The sequence below is a fragment of the Pomacea canaliculata genome, linkage group LG11 (assembly GCF_003073045.1).
Source record: "Pomacea canaliculata isolate SZHN2017 linkage group LG11, ASM307304v1, whole genome shotgun sequence".
Taxonomy (NCBI): Eukaryota; Metazoa; Mollusca; class Gastropoda; order Architaenioglossa; family Ampullariidae; genus Pomacea; species Pomacea canaliculata.
Genome location: NC_037600.1, coordinates 3,752,465 through 3,779,425, shown reverse-complemented (window position 1 = coordinate 3,779,425; position 26,961 = coordinate 3,752,465). Strand labels below are relative to the sequence as shown.

The window sequence follows — 26,961 nt, the reverse complement described above, 5'->3', positions numbered from 1 at the left end:
TGAAACAAATTACGAGACAAACATTGCACTGCTTCAAAATGAAACAAAACTGATAAATTAAAACAACACGTTGATGTCTCAAATTAAGTGTAAAATATTAATTTTATTCCCTTTGCTTCGTTAGGCTAGAAAAACTTGACTTCCGTTTGGAGTGTTTAAACTTTGGAAGCTCTACGAGGTCTCTTGCACTCGCTCCTAAAATGACACAGTTGTAGCAATATGAAAGTTTATGTAATATTTTGAAACTTAAATATGATTTTGGGACAAGCAGTATTTTTCATCTAAGGCAAGGGACATGGAGGAGTACACGAAGTGGCGAAAAATTTTGTATGAAGATCAAGGTGTAGCAGACAACTATGTACCGCCATCGTTTTTGAAAGAATTAAAGAAAAATTGTGAGCATCATTTTGTTCATAGATCAACATTTACTTGGATGAAATTTGTAATGATCAACTTATATTATGAACATCATTACACTGGATTCATATGAAAAATTAAAGACAGGTGGAATCATGATTGATAACCCGATGATTTTTGTTTAAAGCCTTGTAGTCACTGGCAGTGTCTTTTAATTATTTTTCTCTTTAGTTTGCTTAGAAAGATAATTTCATAAAGATAAAGAACAAGATATGAGACACGGCTTTATTTCTAACGTACTTCGAATGTAGCCTTGGAGACAGAATGGCGAATGTAATATGGAATAGAGTTCCACTTCTTAGCAACACAGAGAGAACTTTTTTTTTTGTGGGAGATAGAATTTTACAGATAGAATGCTACTAGTTGCTCACAGAAATGACAAATGTGTGACTGAGTTCTTTTAATAACAGTAAGAATTTGCTGAAGATTGAATATCAAGTGTGCATGAATGTGTCAAGATTGTGTAATGATCTGATAGTTTAAGCTATGCTGCTGTCAAAGATGAATTTGTTTTATTGAATATTGTTTCATGCTGAAGTAAAGCTATTAAAAGATGATTATACTTTAACATCATCTGAACATGGGGTGTGTACAATATCAAACTAATGGCTTTTAATTGTCTTGATTTAAAAAAATTTTTTTTTTTCTTTTAGTGCACACACACCATTATGACTACTGGACACTCGTGGTGCAATCTGGGATTCTTACACAACAGATTAGTAGGTGAGCATTAGGCATCCCAAAAATATCATAATTTGGTTACTGTGAAGAGTACAACTGAATTAATATCACAGGTTGTTTATGAGCATGCAAGTTTATAGCAGACTGGAAATCTCATGCTTTTAGGTTGACTGTTCTCATTTCAGCGTTTGCATCTTTGTGGTTAGCTTCATCTACATGGAAGAGAAGATGCTTTCTCCTCAGACCTTGATGATGGGGACTTCTTTTGCCACTGCTATTCTTTACATGGTGAATGATATTTTAACTGAAGTGGAACCAGATGTCAAGCCACAGAGATCATGTGTGTATATTTAGTCTTGGAAATGGTGTTCTGGTTTTAGCAATGCAACTTGTTTGTATGCATGCATATGTGTGTGTGTGTTTAGTTTTCTCAAGCAGTTCTGTGTTGCAGCAGTACAAAGTTTATCACCAAACTAGTGAACTGTGCTTCACTCTATTCTGTCATATAATAGAGGCAAAATTGTGCCCAAGGACAGTGGTCAAAGGTCACATGGTGACTTAATAGTAACCAGTATTGTGTCAACAGGCAGTGGTCACAGTCCACATGATAGCCAGAAGTAGACCTTTCTTGTCTGTGGCAGATTTTGATGATCTGAAGACAGCTTTGATGTTTGCCGGCATCAACTTTGTCCTGTCTCCACTGCTGGTGTCCCTGACGGAGACTGTCAGCACTGACACCATCTACACCATGACCACCATCATGCTACTAGCTAACCTTGCCTTCCATGACTACACAGCAGCACCTCACACGTATGGCACTATGTAGTACAATGGGTCCACCATTTCCCCCTTCACTCAAAGCTCTTAAAATTTAACTTTGAAAAGCTAAACTCAAAATGACTATAGAAATTTATAAATTATTTACCTTAAGTCAGATTGCTCCCAGTTACTATGGCATTTTAACCAAATTTAGTAAGGGAACTACACAGTGTAGCAGGAGCAGCAAAAATTTGGACAACCCAATTGTCATCATCAGATTTCTTTTTTTTTAATTTTAGGTTAGTAAGTAGAAGTTTTGTAGTGGATCAGATTTATCACCTCAATTGTGGCAGATGTTTGCCATCTTAAAGGATCTTTAATCAAGAGTCAAAGTGTCATATTTTGAATTCATTGAAAGTTAAACAGGATTCTATATAGTTTACAGATTCAGACTAGGTTGTGCAATGTTGCAGGACACCAGTATAGCTCAGTTTACATTTAACGTAAAAAAGAAATGGAAAAAAGGTGTAGGTGATATGAACGATATGATATGAACAAATTATTGAAAAAAGATTTTTTTAATGATTTCTTCTTTCTTTATAATCATATATGTTTCTGGGAAGTAGTTTTTTTTATTGTTTGTTCACAAAGGGTTCCAGGTGCACTGTCACTGAATGCTGCCATCTTTGCCTCAGTGTGTTTGGCATCCCGGTTACATACAACATGGCATGCTTTTGCAACAGTGACCTTTTCTTTTAAGCTTTTTGCACTGTGGCCTGTGCTTCGGAGGCGACTTCAGGTACTGTGACTGCAAATGTTGGAACACTGGTGTTGGGTTATATGTTAGTGGGTAGTATACTTCGCCTACAGCTAACACCTGCTCACATATTTGTGGGTAGTGGGGGGAATGCTGCATACTAGCTTAGTTTATCATCAGCTGATAGCAAACCATCTTTCTTCTTGGCTTCTAGGGTTCAAGAAGATTTTGCAGCATTTTTTTTTAAAGGTAACATAGTTTGCTTTTTGAAGTAGGCAGCAAAGAAAGAATTTGCTAGTGTCTGGTTGCACCGAGAATGTATTATTGTAAGTTTTGCTTTAAAAAATGCACCAAAAGTTATGTCTTGAATGCTAAGATTGTTGCAGAATGAGAGTGGTGGGTGATAAGGGTATGTTTATTTAATGTATGGGGTAGTGAGACTATGCCGATAGGCCCACCTTATACTGCAGTAGCTCAAAAGTGTGTAAAGTAGGATATCGAATACCTTACCAGTAAACCTTATTTTGAATTGAATTTGGATTTGAATATGGATTTTTGTGGGCCATTTTTAGCTCTTAACTGAAATAAAGATTATTTTATTTTTGTTTACTTGAATAGTACCTTACACTCTAATGGGAATGATTTGCTTCAACACAGAAACACCTGTCGGTTGCTGGTCAAGTGGCGATGACCTCTGTAATTTCTGCTGTTACCTTTTGCCTAATGCTGTCTGTCTCAAATGTGGGAACAGTTCTGTATAGCCTCATTTTCATCTTTATCACATTTGTGTGTCCTGTATGGCTGATAATGCTTCAGCCTTATAAAAAGTGAGTAAAATTAACAAGACTGTGTTCTGTGTGTGTGCAGTTATTTAAGATGCAACTTTACTTATCCAAGATTGCAGTTTGTAAGCAGCTCTATAAGCATGTGGATATGTTTGTTAAGAAAATCATGTCGAATTGTACTTTCAAGAAATTTGCCAGCAGTGGTGTTTTTGTTATAACCTATAACAGTGTCTAGTTTATCATTTGTTGCTGATAAACAGTATATCTAATCATTGGATAATGTGTTGAAAAACTCAGGTGTACATGGTTATAATCTAGTCTAGGCTATATTTATAATGCTGTAATGTTTCTGCAAGCTATGAGAGAAACTAATATATATTTAAGTAGTTTGTGGTTTGCTTAAAACAATTCTCGCTTTTGATTTTTCTTTCAGTAATATTTATGGCCCATGGGATGAAGCAGAGATCAAGGAGGGACAACAAGAAATGTGATACAAACTTTTGTCTGTGTTTAAATGTATAGGTGCATGTGTGTATGTGTGTCTCTCTTCTATTTGTTAGTGTACGTGTACAGTGGCAAATTGCTGGTCAGAAACATGGTTATATAACAACCATGTAGTTTTTCTGTTAATCATTGTGATTGCTTTTATATTTACATGGGGAAGAGAGAGAAGTGTACAAGTGAAGTGTTTATAAAAGAAAGTCCTTCCAAATAAAGGGAGATGAATTTTGTAGAGGTCTGTGTTTTGTTTTTTAAAATTTCAGTTGAGTTGCTTCCCTTCCCTTTAAACGTTTTGACGTTCATCGTGTGAAATAAATATTCGGCATTGCTGTAGCATACTTTGTCAACTTCTTTCAGTATATGAAAAACTTCTCACTCAAACAATCTTGGGGTCTTAAAAATGCTTTTGAGTGCCATAGGTCAGTGGCGTAGGAAGATGTTCGGCGTTGGGGGGGCAAACTCCCTGCTGACAGTGAACGGCGTTCGCAATCGCACATTACGTAAAAAAGGATGGGGAGGGGGGGGGGTACTGCACGCACGCACGTACACAGTGGTAGCATCACAACACGCTGCTTTATTGTTAAAAGGCAAAGCAGCATTAAATAAGAAAAAAAAAACCAAATTAAAGAATGACTCCCCGGCTACCAAACATTATACCTAAAAAAGAAAACACCAAACCCCCGTGACAGCAACGATCAACATTCCAGCTCTGCACATATACACCAGCGCGCACACACCTATGCACACATGCGCGCATGCACAGGCTGCGCAGTCACACTCGGTCACACACCGTACACGTCTGCATACTGGGCAGGGTAGCCATCGGGTGGAAAAACAAAGGTAAAGATTAATTAAGCCTACTCACCCAACGGCTCGTGACACGCGTTGTTCTATCTCAAAACAAACGCGGGGAAAATACGCTGGTTGCTGGAACCCTCTTCTAGACACCACGTACGCCAGTTCCAGCGACAGTCCACACAGCACGTGGCAAACCCCCGACTACTCCCAGAGACGGGCACAGGTCTCTCCGCCCCGCCGTCTTCCCAGTCCACATATACCTGTGTGGCAGGTTTCTATAGGCTTCGAGAAACCTCTAGAACCTTTCCCTACCCACAGGGCCCAGCGTCCGCGAGATAATACACGTTACAAAGAGGCACAGCCTTATACCTGAACTCGGTGTCCGCACACCGTGGGAAAATAGCCCCATCCACCCCAAAGAGAACCAAAGAGACCAGAGAGGAAGGGACGCAAGGCTACCGTATAATTAAGGGCCATAAACTGGCCAGACCACCGTGGCCAGGGGACGAAACTAGGGTGGGAATGGTCTCAGGGCCATCCCCTTCCTCGCTACCCGACGGTGCTGAGCCAGCGATGCGACACGTTCTATGGCCATCTACCAAAACACGGACACATATATACAAACCAAACAGTATAACACAGATAACTTATGTTGAGTACCAGCCACAGTCGTTGATGATAAAAGAGTGCCCTTGTGTAGTTTTAGAAATGTTACTTATGCACTTCCCCCTGAGTCGTAGATAGCAATAATACCAGTCTCTCTGTCTCTAAAGAAAACTACCAATATAGGGACTCGGAGTCTTTGCCTTCCTCATGCTTCGCTAGCTTTTCACAAAGTGTAAGGGTTCCTGTCTGATTGGCAAGACTCACTGGGGTATTGCTATGCAACTAATTCGTTACTGGCATTCTGTGTTCCCGATGGCCAGTGCGGCCCCTTCGGTTGTAAGCGATAGCAGATAATTTTAGGGTGACAGCGAGTGGGTGGGGGATGTTTGATGTTGGTCAAACGAAAACCGCCAAAGAAAAGGCGTCGCATTATGGGGCAGGGGGGAGGGAGACCACACTCGATGTACCGATGTACTGTCCTGCTGCTTTCTCCGCTCAGGCTTCAACACAGCCTGCAATTAGCATGGCAAACAATACCAACGGACTGTCCCCGATCTGATCGTCAGAGGTGCTAGAGCCTCCACTTGCCTCAGGGCCCGCTTTTGTGACGGTGATGACCGTCTCCTCTCTACGTTCCCCTACCTTTCTTTGGTTCTTTGCTCTTTGTGAGGAATTAGGTCTCAAATATTGGGGGGGCAAAAGGATATTCCTGCCCCCCCCCTGTATTTTCCTTGGGGGGGCGGCTGCCCCCGCTGCCCCCCTGGTTCCTACGCCACTGTAGGTGTTGGGACTGTTGGCTACAAAGAACTGACTTTCACCAGCAAGGACTAGGAATCCGGTTATACATGCCGGTGTACTCAACTCCCTTCTCTCCATTTATTATTAATAATAAAAAATGCCAAATTTGTAAAGCGCATACTCACACTCCTAAGGAGTATGCTCTTAGCACTTAAGAACAAGAACGAAACATGGACAGCATACGAGGGACAGGAAAACAAACATATGAACTAGAAAAGAATAACCGTACTAAACGAAGAATAAAATTAAATACAGAAAACACGAAGAGTAACCAAATACTGTATCAAGAAGAGCTAAGATTAACATGATACTGCAAGAAGGAAGTGAACAAGGACTAGCATTATCGAAAAGGTTGTTAATAAAAATAATCATAATAAGTGGGAATTTATAAAGCGCAGTCTCAGCCAAAGGCGAACTTACTGCGCTGAACAAGATCATAAAATAGTAACAAAGATGTAGAAGGAAGGACAACGCGAGGACTCGCTGCGTTCCAAGAGTAAAGGGCGATAACTGTAGATGTAACAGTAACGACTCCAGAGAATAAGGTCGGTAACATCAGGTGAATACTGTGAACATATTGAGTATTCTTGAGAATATGAAGAATAGTTATCACAAGAAACTGCAAAAGGGTGATCATCCCTTCAGTTTACTCACTGTAGCTCAAGGTCGCTGCCGAAGCGAGTGAAGCGGGCGGAATGGAATCCAGCCAATAGATCCAAACAGTAATTCGCACTTCAAAATAACATTATATACAGTCTTGTTTCAAAGCAGAAGAGGAAGAAAACGCAGCGCTGCAGCACATGTAAACATGAATATCCAACACTTTTATCCAAATCGAAGCACGACAACAAAACATAAAATCAAGGAGAGCCGATCTCCTCAGCCTGTTAGGCGAAGGGACAGAACTCTCTATCCCTCACGTAAAGGCTGGCCAGGGTTAGGTCTCTAACTTCTCTAAAAGTCAGGTCTCTAACATCTCACCCCACGACGACCTGAAAAGGTTAGATCAAACCTCCACCTTTTACTTGGATTGCCCAACATGTTCAATTTCATTTTTTTCGCTTTAACCACTCGGCTATCAGCTTGCAAACCAAGTACATAAATGTAGCTGATACTCTTTACCACCTCCACATCTAGATTGTCCGAATAGAATTGAAATGTTTCATAAACTGAAAATGTGAAATCCAATGGACAACAGAAAGCCCCTCTAGTCTTTGTACGGTTTGGGTGCGGCTGCATGATGCGTGTGTTTGTGTGTGAGAAAGAGTTCTACATGTATGAACCTTTTTGTTATCTCACATATCATATATAATATCATCTTCCAAATCAGATGGAAAACTTTTTTATTCAAATAAAAATTATTAAGCAGACATCCAACAGTTTAACCTTTGTAGACATATGCTCTGGTACAATGATTCCAAACGTAGTTTAGTAGGACAACTTCCAAATACAGTTTAAACCACAATTTCGAGCCCTAATATAAAAAAACCCATAGAAGCATGAAGTCGCATCCCTACTCGTCTTTACGCAGTCATCGCACAGACAGCATGAATCTTATAAAAATGGCACACAGAACAAAAATTAACCGATTTGATCACAAAAAAAAAAAAAAAAAAAGAAAAAAAAAAAAAAAAGGCGCCGGTGTACATCTACTGAACCAAATGCATTCTTCTAAGCAGCACAGATTCGCAGAACAGATCATAAGAACCCTCAATCCATCTTCCAACACAAGTCTCGATATAGCATACAAATCCAGGTTTACATATTTCACAGGAACGAAAAAACCAAACCATCGCGCGAAATACATTTTAAATCATTTCACTAATGGTCCTTGTGATCGTGTCGGTCATTCGAATGATGTCCTCCGCGAAGCGCCAGAAGGTGGGGTCATTGGTAGTGACCTCCTGCTTCTGGGCCAGTTTAGCTCTGTAGTGATGCAGTAGGGCTTCTTTCTTGTCCATCGTGCATTCCTTGAATTTCCCTCGGTACTTCTTATTAACGTGGACACTGCCCACCTCGACTCGAGAGGGGTCCACTGCCGGCTTGGACCGTATTTGCGGATCAAAGATCTTGACCTCTCGATTGGTGTGTTGCAGCAAATCCAGATTCCTCTTCCAGACGAGGTTAACGATGTCGGAGCCGTTGGGTGGTGGTGCTGCTGTGGCCAGGGTGAGATAGTAGAAGGTGTTTAGGAAGAGAAAGGCACCACATTCTGGATTCTGCAAAATAAAAGGTCGTTAATCTAGGGACTTTGGTTATAAACCGCACTTCTTTTTGCGCCATTTCTAGTTAGGGTGGCGTCCATCTCTCCCTCGCTATCCCTCCTCCGACTGTTTGTGAGGGCGGTGTCCATCTCCTCACCCCGTCCTAGAATACCCTTTCTAGTAGCAGTGGTTCCCAAACGTTTTTACGAGTATTATCCCCAGGAAATATTTGCACCGCTAAAAAAGGTAACATCATATTTAAAGATAATAAGATTGTCATAATACTACTCGTGAGCAAAATAATAGATTTTAAGGATAAGCTTTGAATGGCGCACAAAATAAAAGTAAAAATTGAAGGATTAGATTTGTTTAAAAAAAATTGTTTTAAACAAACAAAGCCCTCTTTTGTCGAAAGCCTTGATATTTCATTGAGTAGGATATAAGGTTCGGACACATCTGATAAGGAACCCTTCTCAAAGAAGTCAGGTGTGGAAAAAATCCGTTGTTTTACACGAGTATCGAATTTTACTCCGATTTTCTTTCTTATCTCTTTCTCTATATTCTTTCATATTTCATTGTAAACACAAAATCCTGGTATACAAAGAACATAAGTCATCCCAGGAATAAGCGGTGACACTGGCGATGGAGTGTGGGGTGCAGGTGAGGCCTCACCATCCCTTTTTTTTTTAGGCTTTTGATGGAATGCCTTTATGTCAAAAGTTTAGACATTGTTTTCTTTTTTTCCTTTTTTTTTTTTTTGTTGTTGTCTGTTTGGCCAAGAGTGTTGATGCACAAAAATTTATTTTTAACTACAAAAGTTCCAATTTTAAATAATCATTATGTTAAAATTAAAATAATACAAGATATGTAAGTTGCAAAGTCTTTCAGTGGATTAGTAGCAACAACCTCTACCGACAGGACGCCAGATATGACTCCACTTCATGATTTGAGAAATCTGTTTGACTAGACGTTTAAACAAAGAAAGTAATAATAAATGAGATTGAGGTATGTCACAAACCTGCTGCGCTATATTTTTTAATGGTTTTTTTTTTTTTGAGCTAGGAAGGAGACAGGGAAAAAGTAACTGGAAGGGGGAGGTTGAAAGACAGCAATTACTGTATGAGTGCGCGCCACACAGGGATGGCCGGCCGGGCTTTGTTTTTTTGTTGGTTTTTTTTAATCAACTGGTGTTGATAGGTTGTTTTGTTCGAAGAACAAAGGAAAGAGTGTTTGAGTGTTTGGGATGTTGTTGTGTGAGTTTTTCCTTGACGGGGGCGGGGAGAAGTAACAGTCTCCTCGGTGTCATCAGTGTGTCCGGACGTTTTGTTTGCAACAAGACTTGAACCGACTTGGTGTTGTAGTCCTGACTGGACTGTGCACATCCTGACCAGATTTGTGTTATTTAACAAGTCCTGAACAGATTTGTGTTATTTAACAAGTCCTGAACAGAGTGAGTGAGTGAGTGAGTGAGTGAGTGAGTGAGTGAGCCTAACATATACATGCAACCCTAACAAAGTAACCCTAACATATACATGCTGTAAAAAAACACATAAAACACTCTGCCATTCAGCAATATCTAAAGGATGCAGAGGTAATAAAAATGAAATGATGTTATTAAGTATGAAATATTTGACTCATTGATTTTTATTTTATCGAGGAATAAGGCTAGCGGAACCTAGTCCTTGAAAATTTGCAGAGATGAATTTTTCTCACGAAAACATATTGCTTTGTCATCAATATTGCTGTCGGCTTTTATATTTCGTATAATGTAATTTTTAAGTGCAAATTGTTATCAGCCAATCAGACGCTCTGCTACTCGCACGATATTACACTCGACACAATACTGACAACTTTTTTTTATTCGATTACAAATTTTTAAATATACAACAGTTTAACCTTTGTAGTTATATGCTCTAGTCATAAAAGCATACCATTGTGAACAATGATTCCTAACGTAGCTTAGTAGACTTGTCAAAAGACGATTAATACCAAAGTGATATTACTTTACAAAGTGATAGTTACTTTACAGCAAACATGTTGCCCACATACTCCGAGAACAACATGACTACAAAAGTACAAAGCTTGACGGGTGGAAAGGACGATAATGAATTTAAGAATCCAAAAAGGTTAGAAAAGAAGTCAGGGATGGGACGATGCAATGAATCAGAATATGAGCGGAAATACTGAATGGTTCTAAATTTTACATGTACACTGAGTTTACCGTCTACCATCTACCGGCAACGGTAGTTTTCCTTTGGATTTAGATCAGAGTAGAAAGCTTGCCACAAAAAAAAAAAAAAAAAAAAAAAAAAAGAAAAGGAAAAGAAAGAAAAAAGAAAACAAAACAACTAGGCGATTAATGTGGGTTTTATTAAATCTTTCGTCAGTAGTACCTCACCACAAATTTGAACCCCATGAAAGCAATGCTATCATCCGGTAACAACAGGTGTAGCGGACGGTGTACTCCAGAGTGTATATATATATAGTCACCAAAGATGGACAGTTTAAACCACAATTTGCAGACCTTATATAAAAACCATAGAAGCAGGAAGTCGTATCCCTACTGAACACGTCTTCAAGCAGTCATCCCACCCTAACCCTAACCCATCCCACAGACAGCCCGAGTCGCATAGAAATGGCAGACAGGACGAATATTCACCGATTTTATCAAACAAATGGCGGCAGTGTAGAGCTACTGAACCAAACGCCTTCCTACACAGATTTTTAGAACGGATCGTAGGAACCCTCTACTCATTTTCCACCACAAGAAATTCTAACAGAATTCCATCATTGTCTCGACATAACATACAAATACCATATTTATTACACATTTCATACGACCAATTATTCAAAGAACTGGACTGGATGTTTACTCCCCTAATAAGGGAACTCTTTTAGTCAGACATAAAACAGCTCGGGTATTCTCCAGACTGATTTACAAACAACACTTCCATCAATATCCCGCAAAACAAAGGACAGGACTAACAGAAAGTTTTTCAACAGACTCGCATGATATGGAAGAACAATCACCTTATCGGGAGCAATAATACAGTGTGACAGTCTTTCAGAAATAAAAGTCACAAAGGAAACTGAGCATATGTTGTTCCGACCTCAGATAACATTAAAAGAAAACAAAGAAGCATATAATAGCTAAACTAGCATAAAACAAAACCTTAAAATAAACCTCAACCCACTCTTTTGTCTAAAGGGTCTTTTCTTCCTAAAAGATATATTGCAAAATTATTACAGGAACCCCAAAAGTTATATTTTTAAACAATTTCACTGATGGTCCTTGTGATCGTGTCGGTCATTCGAATGATGTCCTCCGCGAAGCGCCACAAGGTGGGGTCATTGGTAGTGACCTCCTGCTTCTGGGCCAGTTGAGCTCTGTAGTGATGCAGTAGGGCGTCTTTCTTGTCCATCGTGCATTCCTTGAATTTCCCTCGGTACTTCTCATTAGCGTGGACACTGCCCACCTCGACACGAGAGGGGTCCACTGCCGGCTTGGACCGTGAACGCGGTCCAAAGATCTTGACCTCTCGATTGGTGTGTTGCAGCATGTCCATATGCCTTCTCCAGATGTCTTTAACGATGTCGGAGCGGTTGGTTGGTGGGGCTGCTGTGGCCAGGGTGAGGTAGTAGAAGGTGTTTAGGAAGAGAAAGGCACCGCATTCTGGTTTCTGCAGAATAAAAAGTCAAGTTAGTCCCGTGACCTTTAGGAACCCTTCTTGAAGGAATCTTTCTATTTTTAGGGTATATGAGTAAAGTAGCTAAATGAAACTAGTCCTTCGCTTGGGTAGGCCTTTAATCTATCGACGATGGGGTCATGACCTTACCGCAGCGAAGTATTGCTGGATGAGAGGCAACAGCGACGACTCGTTTCTCGGCACGAACACCTCGTCCACGTCACCAAAGAGGAGGAAGCGGGAGGAGTGCAGATGGCGGTACAGGCAGTCCTGGATGGCACTAAACTGAGCCATGTAATACACCACCGGATCTCTCCAGTGCATGTTCCAGGGTAGAACTTCCGCTACCCCGAGCTTTTGTAAAGCCTGCAGGTTACAAAACACAAAGTCTCATGTCTAGAAATGATAGTTCAACTGTGGCACTGACTTTTTAAAAGCGTGCTGGTAAAGATATCCAACAGCGATGAAGCTTTTTTTCTAAAGAAAAAAATTCTATGATTGAATATCGATATCTGTGAATACCTTCTTCCTCTTCCTTTGTTTTGATACAGGCTAACAAACCATGCTGGCAATAAGGTCCACAGTAACAGGACATCATCTGACTGACCTCTCTCCTCATGAAGTTTGATTTTAATAAGAATTTTGTTTAAATGTGTATTTATAAATTTTATATCAATAACATTAAATTTATATCAAACAATACTTATTTGAATATTTCTATTCTTGTGCTTTATTGTATTTACATATTTTAACAAATGTGACAGTTGACACCAGTCACTGATGTGTTGAGGGTCACAAAACTAAATCTTGTCTGTCTGATGCTGAAAGACAAGTTGTAATTCTGTAGAAAAGGGAGCTTAGTCCGGAGGTAGCATACCCTTAATGCTGCACTGACGTTGGGACCAACGGACTCGACGTAAAAGACGAATTTGTCCACTCCGAGAACGAGGCTAGCTGCCGCCATCTCCACCAGATGTTTCTGGTCATCGAACTTCCCAAAGAACGCCGGGAAGCACCGGGTGATGTTCCAGCGAGGCAGCTTCTCAGATGACCTTTGAACTTTACGGTCGTTTGAGCTGTGGGTAGAACCCTGGGTAATGTTAGTGCAAGATTCCTCACAACTGTAGTGGATGGGAAGGTAATTTTCTAAAATGGAGTCGTTTCCCTTTGTAACAGAGACCGCGAAAGGCCGATCGTTGTCTCCCTTGCGAAGCGGGCAGTCCACAAAAGACCCGATGTATCTGTCAGGCAAAAAGACAAGAATAGGATTACTGAATAACGAAAGAAAGAAAAATAATAACACAGGCAAACAATTCTGACTAGTATGGTTTGAGGTTGAGTGAGCAGACATAACAATCTAGAGAAGTAATAATAAAAAAGTTTTATAGAGATTGTGGGGTAGAAGATATGTGCTATACAGTTACACCACCTTCCTCCTTTAAAGGGCGGTACAGGACTGACTGGTACAATCCCCTGTTTCTTAATATCTTCAGGATTGTCCTGTATACCTGCGCTTCTCATCGGGTTTCCACCCGGTCAGCAGCTCCTCCCACCGGCAACTTGGAGTTGAAAATGAATATATCTCATAACACATGGAGGTGGTTTCAGGGCTATATACCTAAGTAGTATGTCCGAGATAACCCCTATTTTAAATGGGCTTTGTTGTGTGGTAGAAAAGGATATCTGGTGGGGCTGGTGGTGGTGGGGGGCAAAGTGATTTAATACCTTGGCAGTTTTATTTGCTTTAGTGTTGTGTCAAAATTCTCAAGCAGTCATTTCAGGAGTAAAGGTGTAATAACGCAGCTTGGGTTCAGGGTACAGAGCCAACAAGCTGCAATAAATCTTGTCTGTCACGGGGACTTTATTGCTGACATCCATATCGCAAAACATGATGTCTAGAACAATAAAATGCAATTTGATGTGTGAGCAAGAGAAAGTGGAGAAGCCAAAACTACCGGCCATGGTCACACCCACCCAGAGTTGAACTGACGTTGAGTACCCCGAGGCCCGTGGTTTGAATGACTTTTAAGATTTGACGAGTGTTTAAAGATGGAAAAACTCAATGATACCACGAGCATCCGTGTACTTTGTGATATGTGTGGTTGAGTTTTGTGTGTGAGTGTATTGTGAGAATGTTTGTGAGTGAAAAGGTGGGTTTGATGCCTGCCATCTAAAGGCTGGAGGTTACACCTGTTTGGTGGTAGTATCACTTTGGTGGTATTCACATAATAAAATCCTTTGTCCAGCAGCGCACTCTTTTTTTTAAAATTATTTATTTTCAAAGACTCCTCTAAGTCATTCAGATTCGTTGGACGAACGACTTCTCCAGCTCAGAGCTGTTCTCAACTGGCTAAACCGTCTTGTCAGAGATGACTGAGACCATCATAATCAGCTTTGGGAAAGAACCTGAGATGGTTGTAAGCAAAGTGGAGACCGTATAACGAAATTAAACGACTATGACTTGTATCAGTGGTTTGAATTTCAAAACAGATTTTGCCAGAATTCTTGACGAGAACGCAGCAACTGTTGACGAAAGAACTCAATCAGCGCTCATTCCTCGAAAATAAAATAAATTATTGTGAATTAGTTTTGAGTGTTTGTGAATCGACAGTCATGTATTAGATGTTGCAAACTATATTCAGAAATAATAATATTGTGTACATTTTCATTTGTCTGAAAAAACATTTGCTATCTAGGGCAGGGGTGGGGGAACCGCCAAGGCAACCGCAAATTTCAGTACATTTATAAGCTTTTAACAAATGTATGTTAAGTGAATAATAAAATAATTTTTTAGGGACAAACAAGGAACGTTCATTTTCATTTCTTTTCGTTTTAATATTTTCTGTGACTCATTGTATTATTTTATGTAAATTCTCTTCTCTTCGGTATTTGTATTTATAATCAGAAGATGACTAAAGATTCTATCTTTTTTACTTCATTGTGTTACAAAATTGAAAATAACATTCCTCAATGAGATTACTTTTCGAGAAATAGAAAACAAACAAACAGACAGCAAGAAGTTTACTTTCTACCGTTTTTACCACGGAAGTGGTAAAGCCTCCCCTGATCCCGGAACCGGAAGTCGTCGAGCCCTCGTTCGCCGAAGTAGAGGCACGTGACGTTTTCGTAGGGCAGCGGGACTCTGGCAATGCCGACGATCCTGATGACAGGCAGGTCTTCGACATCATCGTAGTGAGCTGCGTACACCAGGGCTTCGCTGCCGTTGTCCAGCCGTTGCCAGCGAGGACTTCCTATTTCGGTAGGTGGCGCCTCCAACCGTAGATGCGGAACAGCACTGATGTTGAGCCAGGCAGTCGCCATCTTGAAAACAGTCTTGACGTGGGAAGGTGTGGTGGTCGTGTCGTTGTCCTGGGCCGCGATGGAGTCGTTCCTCTCTCCTCCTCTGCTCCACACCATGGAGAAGAACTTGCGGGGCTCGCCGAAGTGAAGCAGTCCTGTTGACATATTGCTCGTCAAGACGGAGAACACTAGCAGCAAAAGGACGGTGCCGACGATAAGCACGACAAACAGACGATGATTGTTATTCATTATCAAAGTTGTCTGCCCTTTTGGGAAAAAAATTCTTTTTTTCTTGCTTGGGCGGTTCAACACAAACCTTTGTGAGCGCAAAGATTTGCTTTGGAAGAAGCTTTTGTGAGTAGAACTAAGCCATCAGCGCTGGTCCTTGCAGGACTGCGTTACCTTTCTGGGATGAACATCTGTGAACTGATGTGGTTGATGTGTTGTTCTTGCTACGAACATCTGTCATCTTAAGTGGTTGATAAATGCCTTCTAGTCCAGTTTTTCTGGAGTTGTGAGCGCGGACGTTTGTGGAACATTGTTCTTTCTCTTGCAGCAGTGCTTGCTACAGTAGAGCCCCATAAAGCAGCATTGTGGTGAATCTTATCTCACGGCTTCACTGCAGTAAAAATAAAAGACTTTCGTGATTTAAAAAAGACAGCAAAAAGTAATAATTAAACTACTACTACTACTACGAAATAATTTGCATAGTGAGTACTCTTAGCGCTTAGGAAACAAGAACGAGATATGGGCAGCATACGAGGAGCAGAAAAACAAACAAACAACACACGAACAATAAATAACAGCACCAATTAACAATTAACAAATTGTAGGAATCCGTGGTCAAGAAAGAATGGTCACCGCACTTTGCATGGAAAAGACATCCTTCAGTTCCGAGCACATATTGTCTTGAAATCTGTTGTGTTTCCATGGGAAGTGAAGAGCTGGTCGGTAAGAATTAATTATACTGTTCATATAGCATCTTCTAGAATATACTAAACTATTGAAACATTTGTAAAAGTGCTGATAACTTATGCTCTTGCTATGAATTATTCATCAAGGGCGGCTCGGCCTGTCTGCGTCGTGCTGATTCATTTATTCCCCTTGCCTGCCACCTCGCCCGTCCATGACAATCACCTTTCTTTAAACATTTTCTTATAAATAGATTTATGTGCCCGAGACTGGTAATATGTAAGCCGAGTTTTAATGTTTAAATTTTTCAGTTAAGAAAATAGACAAAACCCCAAACTAACAATCTCTGTACTAGCGAGTATTCAGAGACGGATCGTCGTACTTTTAACATGTGCACCGCCGCCATCTCCCAGTCATACCTGTTGCAAACTCGTTTAATCGAGGCAAAGCCTTTTTGTATTATTACCTAGAGATTGATGAATAAATATCGTGATAATTAGTGGTTTGTGTATTTTTGTATTATAATCTGGATAGAATCATCAATATGTATGGACTATGTAATTAAAATTTGGTGCATCCGCTCATTCAAACTTCTTTGAAAATTTAATTTTAGTTACTTACATATGGACAATATATCTTTCATCATTTCATTTTATAGACATAACGTTTGAATGTTCTGTTGCGAGCGTCCATGTATGTTATTATTGTTATTAGTCTGTGTTTATATTTTTTCGATAAACTCTTTGGACTAACCTTTGATGGTGGGATAAATTGATTTATGATTAAACTTTATTATTATTTTTGTAGTTAACAATAGCAAAATGAAATAAAAATTGTATGATTATTGTCCTAAAGGTGATGCAAGATGTCGTGTAACAGTCAACATCTCAGAGCTGTGCACTGAAGTGAAAAACGCAGGTTTGCTCCTCAAGGTAGAACTGTTTATTGCGCACTAACCCTAACCCTTGACCTCAGCGGCGTTTACCTGCGTGCAATGGAAGGTCGACATATGTTCATCCATGCTCTGATTCAACGACACTGTGTTTGTCACGTGTACCTGTGCTAGGCTTCGTCAAGCAATTTCTGCCATCGGTGACCCCAGAGGTTACGGCATACACCGAGCGCATGTGAAGAACCTCGTATTATATTTCAGGCAAGTAGATTGGGTGTTGCCGTACTTCTAAGCAAGAAATAAAGTGTCATCAGTTGTTCTACCATCGGTGACCCCAGAGGTTACGGCATACATCGAGGGCATGTGAAGAACCTCGTATTATATTTCAGGCAAGTAGATTGGGTGTTGCAAGAAAGAAAGAATCATACAACTGTTTGTGGTGAACGGGAATAAACTATATATTCTGCAAAATTTTTATGCAAGTTACGCTTCTAAATCGTGAACTCCATTTACTTTAATTAAGAGGATCTTAACGCTTACCCAGATAACATATGAACATTAAAATAACGGGCTGTTACTGGTTTTTATGGTAATGGATGGCCGTAATATTAGTACAGTACAACTGAAAATTTTGTTTGCACCGAAGTTGAGAAACTAAGACTTTAAGCTAACAGAACATCAAAGCATACATGCAAATTTGAATTTCAACCAATGCTAATGATCAGTACAAAGAATGAAGAAATATTTTTTCAGTGTGGGGCACAAACTTAATAGGAAAGAAAATACAAAGCTATTTACGAAAACAAATGGTCTGACACTTGAGGTCAGCTAAGGACTTTTTGCATTTAAATGATCATGGAAAATAACTGGACCAAGTGCTTTTTGCTCTTTACCCTTAGAACACTGAGGACTTGTTATTCAGGAAAAAAACATAAATCCCACAATGTCGGGTGAGAGAGCAAAGAACTATTTAGAAGAACCATTCATGACCCCCCCCCAAAAAAAACAAAAAACAAAAAAAAACAAAAACAAAAACAAAAACAAAAACAAACTCGCGTGGCTTTAAATAAGTTCTTGGTGGGAAAACAAGATTACAGTTTCTCTCGAATTTGAGTCGACACTTGGAGGAATGAATGCTTCCACATGATCGCCATTTGACAGTGTAGGTCAATTAACAGTTGCATGATCATATTGAGACAGTTTTAAAATCCAATTTGAAAAGCAATCCTTTTCTTTTTCTTTTACAGCAGATTGCAAAATTAACTTTTTCTAGGCAATTATAAAGTTTCTGAAAATATTGTTGAAGAAGGGAGGGCTTGAACCACTCGCTGGTCTTTCAGTGTAGCAGCAGGAAGTTTTTTACTTTCAAAGAAAAGTGTTGTGAAAGAGAGAAGGTAGTTTATCCCCAACCCACATTTTGTCCACTTTTTAGCGGCTCTTTCAACAGCCTGCTTTGAAATATTACTATACCGTAATTCTTCTCGAGGTTTTAATCAGGACTGAAAAAAATGTTTAAGCTAATTGCCCGGAAAAGTCACATCTACTGGGTAGAACTGCACCCTGAGTACTTTTCCACTCTATGCTCTGAGACCTAATCCTCAACCCCTTCCACCAAAACGAAAACGAGATTTTCCCCTTCACCCAGAGTAAAAGCTCTTCCTCAGCTCAATTAACTCTCTAGTCTAAGGAAAGAGAGAAAGATGGAATAAATCACGACAAGTAGGAAACCAAACACAAAGACACTCGTGTATTGCGGATATTTATTAAAGGGTACGCAGTGCGTGCATTTCTTGCACCTTGAAACACAAGTGGAGGTGGCATTGGAAGATCCAAACAAACGAAAGAAAATCTTCCTTCTGAAAGTGTCCTTTGTAAGTTAGTCCTTGTAGCCCTTATTTATCCTTGTAGGGTACCCTGCGAACAAAAGTCTCCCACCCAATCAAATGCTGCACACAGGCAATTACCAGCCACCTGGGGTCCTGATGGGGTGAAGAAGACTATACAGAATGATTATAACATGTCTCAACTACCCGGAGGTAAAAAATAAAATAAAACAAACAAACAAACAAACAAACAAACAAACAAACAAACAATCAAACAAACAGAAAACAAACGGAGGGAAAGGGTTCTCAAATCTTAGTCCAATAACTGTGACAAAAAAAAATAAAAAATAAAAAAAAATGTAACTGGAACGAGAGGTAACCAGTCCTTACCAAAGTGTTTATCTCTACATGAAGTTGAGATTCTAAGCCAGCACCACCCAAGGTCTTGCGTGTTAAAATAATTCATCCTATAATGGCTGTGCCTGTATGTCGGTTGGTCTACCCGTTTAAAATCACAACGGGAGAGCGAGGGCTTTCCCAGTATATTACAGTATGCATAAAAGTTATGCTTCTACTGACAATATCTACATTTAGTTTAATAATATAATATAAACAGCGAGCGCATTTTATTGGAAAATCACAGAAGTCCAAATATTTTGTCTAACTCTAACCAAATTTGGATTGAGGACCATCCCTACAGAGAGACATGACCTGAACAAAAGCGGCATCCCCGGTAGTCGTGGATACAGGTGTGAGTGAATCATCCTTAGGTAAGCAGCCCTTTGCACCGCACAGGTGTAAATTCTGTAACAAGATCTCGAGCACCGAGGTGTTCAGTAAAACAGACCAGCAACCACCTCAGGTAAGACAAGCCTTTAAAATCTTTAAAACTAAAGGGAAACGCCTAACGAGTATCTTTTGTACCTTCTGATATCCGACACCTCATTAAGACTCATTAAAATGTACTACAGCCCCCGACCTTCATTAAAATTAAAACACATTTCGCTGCTTCTTGGTCCAAGCAAAAGTAAGTGTGTATGTGTGTGTGAAGTAATTGTAGTTGCATGTCTGAAGATGAAGAAGTGGGACGAAATAAACTACTAAAAAAAAAAAAAAATCAAACAATCTAAACACTTCTCACTGACAGGGTGCACAAACAGGGGTGGGCTACCAGTCCATCCGTTCCCTATGTTGCCCATCGATCACTGTCAGCTAGGAATCGCTTGCAGGCACCCCTTCCCCACCCAGAGACAGCCGAGAGCCTAGGGGTTAGGGCCCTGGCATCCAAACAGAGAGACATGCCTGTTCGATACCCGTGTAGCCTAGCAACAAACTTCCCTCAGTCGATCCGGCTAGCAGGAGTCGGGACATGAGGACTTGGGCAGTAAAGGTTAGGCGGTGAGAGAGAGGAGATGGACACCGCTTCCACGTGATTTGCAGGGAGAGTGGCGGTGGTGGTGGTGGTGGTGGTGGCGGTGGTGGAGGTGGTGGTGGTGGTAGTGGTGGTGAGGATGAAAACCGGAGCAATCGGAGAAAACCTCCGACACCTACCCCTGCGAGGAGGTGTCACATACAAAGTGTCGAGAAACAAGACCTAATTTCAGGACCTTTCATTGCAGTGAAAACAAGCGATTGTTTATTTTTCTTGAATTTTTATTTATTGGAATGGACGTAGACATATAAACACAGGTATTACAAAACAAAACCACGGGTGGAAAACTGAAATTCTAGCCCTTTTGACCGCAGATGAAATCAAGGACAAGTCTTTTCTCCATAGCCCTCTCCTCTCCCACTTTGTTCTGAATGGACGATCACCAAGGAACGGAAATGAAAATGTTGAATATTGATATCCTGCTTATAAGTAAAGATAGATAAAGAGATACAGAGAAAAATAAAGAAAAAATAAAGTTTAAAAATTCAGTTTGTGTCATGTGCGCTGTTCATCCTTCTCTCCTTTACATTCCCTTTTTTGAGAATCCAGTCCTAACCATGACAGTTCAGATAGAAGTCGTTTCGCCTCACCTCTCAGAGCCTAAAGCTTGCCGGGTGAGAAAGATGTATTACTGCCAGACTAGTCGGCAGTACCTGTGATGTTTACCCTGCCTATTGTCCGGGTAGTCATTGGAGACGAGGGGACACTGAAAGTCAACACCGCGTGTACGTCCCTCGCACGGAGCGAAATCAGTTTCTTCCTGCGGTCCGAAGGCGTGTTCTTGGTGACCATCCTGCATGTTTAGTGGTGGTGTTAAATAATAATATGAATAAAAATATTATAAAATTAAAGAAAATAAAACCGTTTACATGATCAGGAGACATTTCTGAACATGCTAAGGACTGCGAATGGAGGATGAGTGATTGGCAAACTTCTCGTCTGATACATGGAGGTGTTAGGCTGGTTGTTTTTCTTTCCCCAACTCAGACTGGTGTGAGACCTGTAACAACAACAACAACAACAACGACGACGACAATGACAACAACAATGACAAGTGGTTGGTCACGTGTTTGATTTCTTTCCCTCCTTTGTGGCAGTGCAACTCTGAGGATTACGCGCGGAACGCACCGTAGCGTAGTAGTTAGCGCACTCGCTTGCCACCACTGCAGACAGAGGCCTGAGGGTCAAATCTCGTCTCGGAACTCGTGTGTGACACCTGCTGCGAGACCAGCCACCCGGTACTCCGGTCTCTTTTCCACCTTCCTCTCCCCGGCAAAAATCAAGCGGAAGCCATCCAGCCATCCAGCCAACCAGCCAGCCGGAAACCAGCTCAACAAGCGTATACGTTTACAGTGAAATTTTTACCAGGACCTGTTTGTGTCATGATAAATGGGTCTGCTCGGCTGTTGGGACCTCCATTCCTTTGATCTTCATAAATCAGTTTAAAGCTCGTTCAGACTACCAGTCACTGATTTAATTCAATGAATTTATTTACATGACACATGACACATCCGTTACTCACACACGCGTTGTTTTATTTCTCCTGCTGACCTCCGTCTTTTAGCAGCTGCAAACGTGAAGCTATTAAAACTCATTTACTAGGTTGCTTGACTTTACGAACGATCAGATAAAAACACGAAGCAAAGCAAATAAAGTCAGAAAAGACGTTGATTGGCAGAATGTAAGAACACTCGAGAACAGCCGAGAGTCACGTGCTTTAGGGTTCTTGAAGGAACGCAACACCACACATAAAGTCGATGGTGAAACCGAGGATCAGACAACTTGTACAGAAGTGAAGTAGATGGTTCTTTCCTTTGCAATCTTCTTCTGGTCCTTGGTCTTCTTGTTCTCTTAATAATTATAATCTAGCTACTTAGTTGCAATATTGATGGGTTCCTCTTGTAAGGGTCACGAGTTGAAATCTTGTGCAAATGAAGAGCAAGAAAAGACACCCAGTACTTCAAGAATCCATAACACAACACATAGCTTGGGAGTCATGTTTATCATTTGACACTAAAATAAATTTTCATTTCGCTTAGGTTTCATGAGGGTTTGGCATCATTGCTAGAAAAGAAAGAAAAAAGACTGAATGGAGCTTTATGCGACAAGCGGGGTACTGTGCACCGCCGGTAAAGCGTACCCGACCTCAGCCTCGGACAACAAAGAAGGGTCGCCAGTATTGAGACTCCCTGATAAGGGCTTCACAAAAGCTTGACCTTAATAACTTATATCAATGCTGGTTTCATGGTTACAGCGATCGCTTCTACAGGAATGCAGTTCTATTGTCAAAACAACGTTTAAAGCCCCAACATAACTTGTGGCCGTCTGTCCATGTTGATCTTCATACTTACTGTGGTTTCTGTTGAGTTATTTTATCATTTTTCTCTGCTTTTTTTTATCCTTTCCTGTTTCATTATATATTTGTTTTTTTTTTTTTTTTTTTTTTTTTTTTGATGCAGTTGCCGGGGTACATCCCAGTACCACAGATCTGACACAGAAGGTGGAATCCTGCATTTGGTTATGGCGGTGTTGAAATAGCCATATTCAGCCAAAAAATATTTACGAGCAAAATTATTAGTGTACAGTTCATGACTACAAGTGTCCAGAATTATCATCTGATGGATTTCCAAAGTATGAAAAAGCTTTGGCTGGTAAAAAAAAAAATTGTTTGTATTTATTTTTGCACGAGTAAGAGCCGAAGAACGTTACACAAATCAAAAGCCGACATCAAAACCGGAAGTGATCTATCCTTTACTTGAGGTGAAGGTCATATCAAAGCATGACTCTCCGAAAGCGTCCATAGACCCCCAACGGTTGCTCATGAATCATCAACATCCTGTGACCTTTGTCAACTTTGCCAATCTTGGTCAAATACTTGTCGACATTGTGCCTGCGATGTCAGATACACACCTCTACTAACGACGATAACAATACTCAGAGACATTAAAAGAGGAAAATGAATGCCTGAAACAAGAATGGTATGAGAGTGAAAAAGAACGAAGGGAAGAAGAAAAGAAAGAATAAAATAAAAACAAGGGAAACGTAATAAAACCCGAGATATCGTTTGGTGGAGTCTGGTATGGGCGGCGACACGCCAGCTCAAGAAGCTCGTCACGCGCGACTGACTTTCGGTGCGCACCCAGGAGTGGGTGGTGAGGGTAGTGGTGGTGAGGGTAGCACATGCTGTCTCGTACTGTCGATAGCTTATCCCCAATCTCCGAAACTCGAGAAGTGCACAGACAGTGTGGTCTACCCCCAAAACAGTTAAAAATTGTTCGGTGAGTATGGATTGTCCCGCAAGATATGAAATGACTGACAGGAGAAGTAAAGAAGTCAAATCCGCAAATAACTGTTCTTCGTCACGCTGTGTGCGTATGTGTGTGTGTGTGTGAGAGAGAGAGAGATAATGTGTATGAGTGAGAGAAAGTATGTTTGTGTGTGTATATTTGAGAGAGATAATGTGTATGTGTGAGAGAAAGTGTGTGTGTGTGTGTGCAAGCACGCGCAAGAAAAATCTATGTAAATGCAGTGTGTGTACATATACTAATTTTCTGCTTCTTCTTGATTTTTTGATGGTCAATGACAGCAACAACTACAAAAGATGAGAACAACAACAAGAAGGACAAACACTTTGAATAGACTATAAAAGTCAGCAAAAGAAGAAAACAAAGCGCAAATAACATACCGTTGCATTATAATTAACATTTTGATGAGAAATGTAAATAAGAATCTATTTCTTTTATCAATGGTACTTTTTTTTAAACTCCATCACAACACCAACCAACTCACCATAAGGCTGTATTTTATTTTGTTTATTCTGTATACCCACAGCTGTCACATTAATTACGAGGGTCAATCTCTCGTGAAACTTTCTGATGACATTGCATGCTCTCACCTCTTAGCGGGTAGATACACACCCATGGTGTAGCTTTGGGTGAATTTATTGCCTGATGCGATAATAATTTATTAGAATTTAATGTCAGCAAGACCAAAGAGATGGTCTTTGATTTCCGTTGGAATTCTCCATCAAGTCTTATAATTCATTCACGAAGAGGAGGTGGATATTATCAGACTTTTCTTCAGCTAATTTATAGTCCCATACAGAGAGGATGTTGTCTTTCTCGCTTATTTTTACAACAGTTTATCAGTGAAGGACTTGCAGAGTGTTGTATCCATCTGCTCTAAAGTTATTGGTACAGACTAGAGAGCTCTTCAGACTCTGTTTGAAAGGCAAACACTTCTGAAAAATGTTTGCAATACCACGAGATTACTGTCGTGTCCTGTGGAGAGGGGGTCGCTGACTCCCATCATGCCACCGACTGTGGATGGAGGACCAACAGACTGAGGTTGTCCTTTATCTTAGCCGCGTGACTTGTGAATGATATTGTGTGCATGAATGTAGATAATTTGCAAGCCTCAACCATGATTGTGTGAAGGTCGGTTTGGTGGAGCGGATAGAATGTCTTGTTGATTTGTTGTTGTGCTTCCATGCAGAGCTGTATCTAGCTACCTACCCTCGGGCATAAATTGTCTCTTAACACACAGCTACATTCTACCGAACATTTTGACAAGAAGGGTAAATAGGATACCCGACTATCGGATACCGTTACATCGTAACAAACAGTTTGGTGAGAAGGCAACGAGCAAGGACAACAGAAAACAAGAAAAAAAAAAAAACCCAAACAGGAGTGTATGAGTGTATAATTTACGTGTGTGTTGTATATACATGTGTCTCAGTGTGTTACATGTCTGTATATATATATTTGTGTGTTTTAAAGAGAGAAAGATTAGACCACAGAGATGACATTCTACAGGGTCATGATATGATGTTTACAGGAAGGCGATAAAAATAGAATATTACTCATTACAAATGTTTGATTACTCGCCAGAGGAAAACGTTACAGAAAGACAGTTTTCTGACAGTCACATCCTGTTTGTGGACAACAGCAGAAAAAGACATAACGAATTTTATAAATTTGAGAAACAAGTATTTGCTCAGAGACGGGGAAAGGGATTTGAAAATGAGTTTCAGTTTCTGTAACTCCAGTAGACGTAGAAAGTATTTTATGTCTTTAGCTCTTGTTTCATTTTTCCATTTTGAAGTTTTAAGTTTTTTTCAGGTAAAAATGTAACAAATATCAGATGTGATTTCAACATTTATGAAGCTGGATTGGTGTATCAGAAATTCAAATCCTGATTTGATCTTAATAAATTTCAACCTAGACGAAAATACTTCGGAATGCAAGGGTTAGAACTACAAAACTCAGGTGCAGGTTCCGGTTGAGTCAGTAGACTTGTATTTTCCTTGGCAAACGGTCTACAATATACGAACATTTGGCCTTTATCTACTAATGAAAGGGAATATCTAAAACTTACATTAATCATTGTGATACAAAAAGGAATCAGAAAGTCTCAACCAAGTAACTTGCGCCAATTAAAAGAGCCTCGAGACCCACAGTCTACTAAAAACATTCAGTGATTGTCACCCAGGCTTGAAAAGGGAACCGAAGAACAAAATAATTATTAAAAAAAGACATCAAACAATTCTCATTCCCGCATTGGAGGAATAAAGCAGTTTGATTTACTCACATTTGACAAATACATCCATAAAAAGGTGTGGAATGTCTACTGATAGCGATGTTATCACTGCCGTCCTCGGCTGCCACCTGATGGCAGTAACGACGAGAGTAGACTTGTCTCTGGGCCGTTAGTCAGCAACGACAGACCGCGCAATGAGACTCCTCCCAGCTCTCCGCGCGCGCAAAATCCATACGACTGTGCGGTCTTCATGAATTTTCATCGACATTTTTCACGAAGAGTTCGACTCAGAAAAAAAAAAACTGTCAGGACTAAAGCAAGCACTAAACCATGAAGATATTTAGAACGAAAGTATCCTACGTTTAATTGCAAAAGAAAGAAGGAAAAAAAAAGAAAGAAAAAAAAACCAACAAACGAACAAACAACCGAACGAACAAACGAAAAAACAAATAAACAAACGAACCAAAAACAAACTGCAACAACGAACAAATCAACAAACAAATTAACGAACCAACAAACGAACAAACCAACCAACGATCCAACCAACCAACCAGCCAGCCGACCGACCGACCGGCCGACCAAAAAACAAACAAACAAGTCGTGAGTGATGGGAGTTTCTCGAATGTGTGCCTCTTTGATGTGAAAGAAGAAAGAAAAGGTGTGGCTGGAGAGGGAGAGAGCGGCCAGCGAGGAGAGATTGGGGTAGACAGGAATGGACGAGAGGAGGTGAAACTGGACGCTAAATGGAGGAGAGGTGGATTGTACTTCTTATTGAATGGAGAGGCCACTCCCTGGACAGTGTGTTTAAATAGGGAGAAGAAAAAAGGATTCGCAGAGAGGTGGACGCTTGTTTAACCCGGAGCCTCCGCCACGGAGGTCAAGACACACCCGCAATGACACTAAAGAAGAGTTCGGTGAATGTGCATATGAAACTTGTGGGTTGGGTACCTCAAACAAATTAAGAACCAGTGAACCTCACTAGTGTGTAAGAGATCGAGTACATTTTATTTTTGAGGCTGTTAGTCGAAGTGTCATTGCCAAGACAGTGAGCTTTAATAGTGTGTAACAGTCA

General features: G+C 40.4%; 2 protein-coding genes across 4 annotated transcripts; one reads left to right on the top strand and one right to left on the bottom strand.

The window, feature by feature from the left end:
* Positions 1-120: 120 nt before the first annotated feature.
* Positions 121-4,132, top strand: LOC112575064 (phosphatidylinositol N-acetylglucosaminyltransferase subunit C-like). 2 transcript variants are annotated; one of them, XM_025256602.1, is made up of 7 exons: positions 121-395; positions 1,071-1,140; positions 1,305-1,438; positions 1,740-1,908; positions 2,509-2,656; positions 3,272-3,441; positions 3,833-4,132. In XM_025256602.1, exons 1-7 carry the CDS (start codon positions 296-298, stop codon positions 3,888-3,890), a joined length of 849 nt encoding a protein of 282 aa, XP_025112387.1. In that variant the 5' UTR covers positions 121-295; the 3' UTR covers positions 3,891-4,132. The 2 variants fall into 2 exon arrangements, with proteins under 2 accessions (XP_025112387.1, XP_025112386.1); XM_025256601.1 differs by having other exon boundaries at positions 123-395; positions 1,284-1,438.
* A 6,018-nt stretch (positions 4,133-10,150) lies between these two features.
* Positions 10,151-26,345, bottom strand: LOC112575750 (beta-1,4-galactosyltransferase galt-1-like). 2 transcript variants are annotated; one of them, XM_025257757.1, is made up of 6 exons: positions 25,941-26,345; positions 15,695-15,911; positions 15,018-15,447; positions 12,870-13,233; positions 12,143-12,358; positions 10,151-11,986 (listed from the first exon to the last, which is right to left on the bottom strand). In XM_025257757.1, the coding sequence occupies exons 2-6, from the start codon at positions 15,759-15,761 to the stop codon at positions 11,576-11,578; spliced, it is 1,488 nt and encodes a 495-aa protein (XP_025113542.1). In that variant the 5' UTR covers positions 15,762-15,911; positions 25,941-26,345; the 3' UTR covers positions 10,151-11,575. The 2 variants fall into 2 exon arrangements, with proteins under 2 accessions (XP_025113542.1, XP_025113541.1); XM_025257756.1 differs by having other exon boundaries at positions 15,018-15,911.
* Positions 26,346-26,961: the final 616 nt, after the last annotated feature.

Coding starts and splice junctions, on each gene's coding strand:
- LOC112575750 (XM_025257756.1), bottom strand. CDS start 15,541: ATGAATAACAATCATCGTCTGTTTGTCGTGCTTATCGTCGGCACCGTC. Junction 12,359..12,869: donor ACGTCAGTGCAGCATTAAGG/GTATGCTACCTC, acceptor TGTAACCTGCAG/GCTTTACAAAAGCTCGGGGT. Junction 11,987..12,142: donor TCCAGCAATACTTCGCTGCG/GTAAGGTCATGA, acceptor TTTATTCTGCAG/AAACCAGAATGCGGTGCCTT.
- LOC112575064 (XM_025256601.1), top strand. CDS start 296: ATGGAGGAGTACACGAAGTGGCGAAAAATTTTGTATGAAGATCAAGGT. Junction 1,439..1,739: donor TGTCAAGCCACAGAGATCAT/GTGTGTATATTT, acceptor TGTCTGTGGCAG/ATTTTGATGATCTGAAGACA. Junction 1,909..2,508: donor TACACAGCAGCACCTCACAC/GTATGGCACTAT, acceptor TTGTTCACAAAG/GGTTCCAGGTGCACTGTCAC.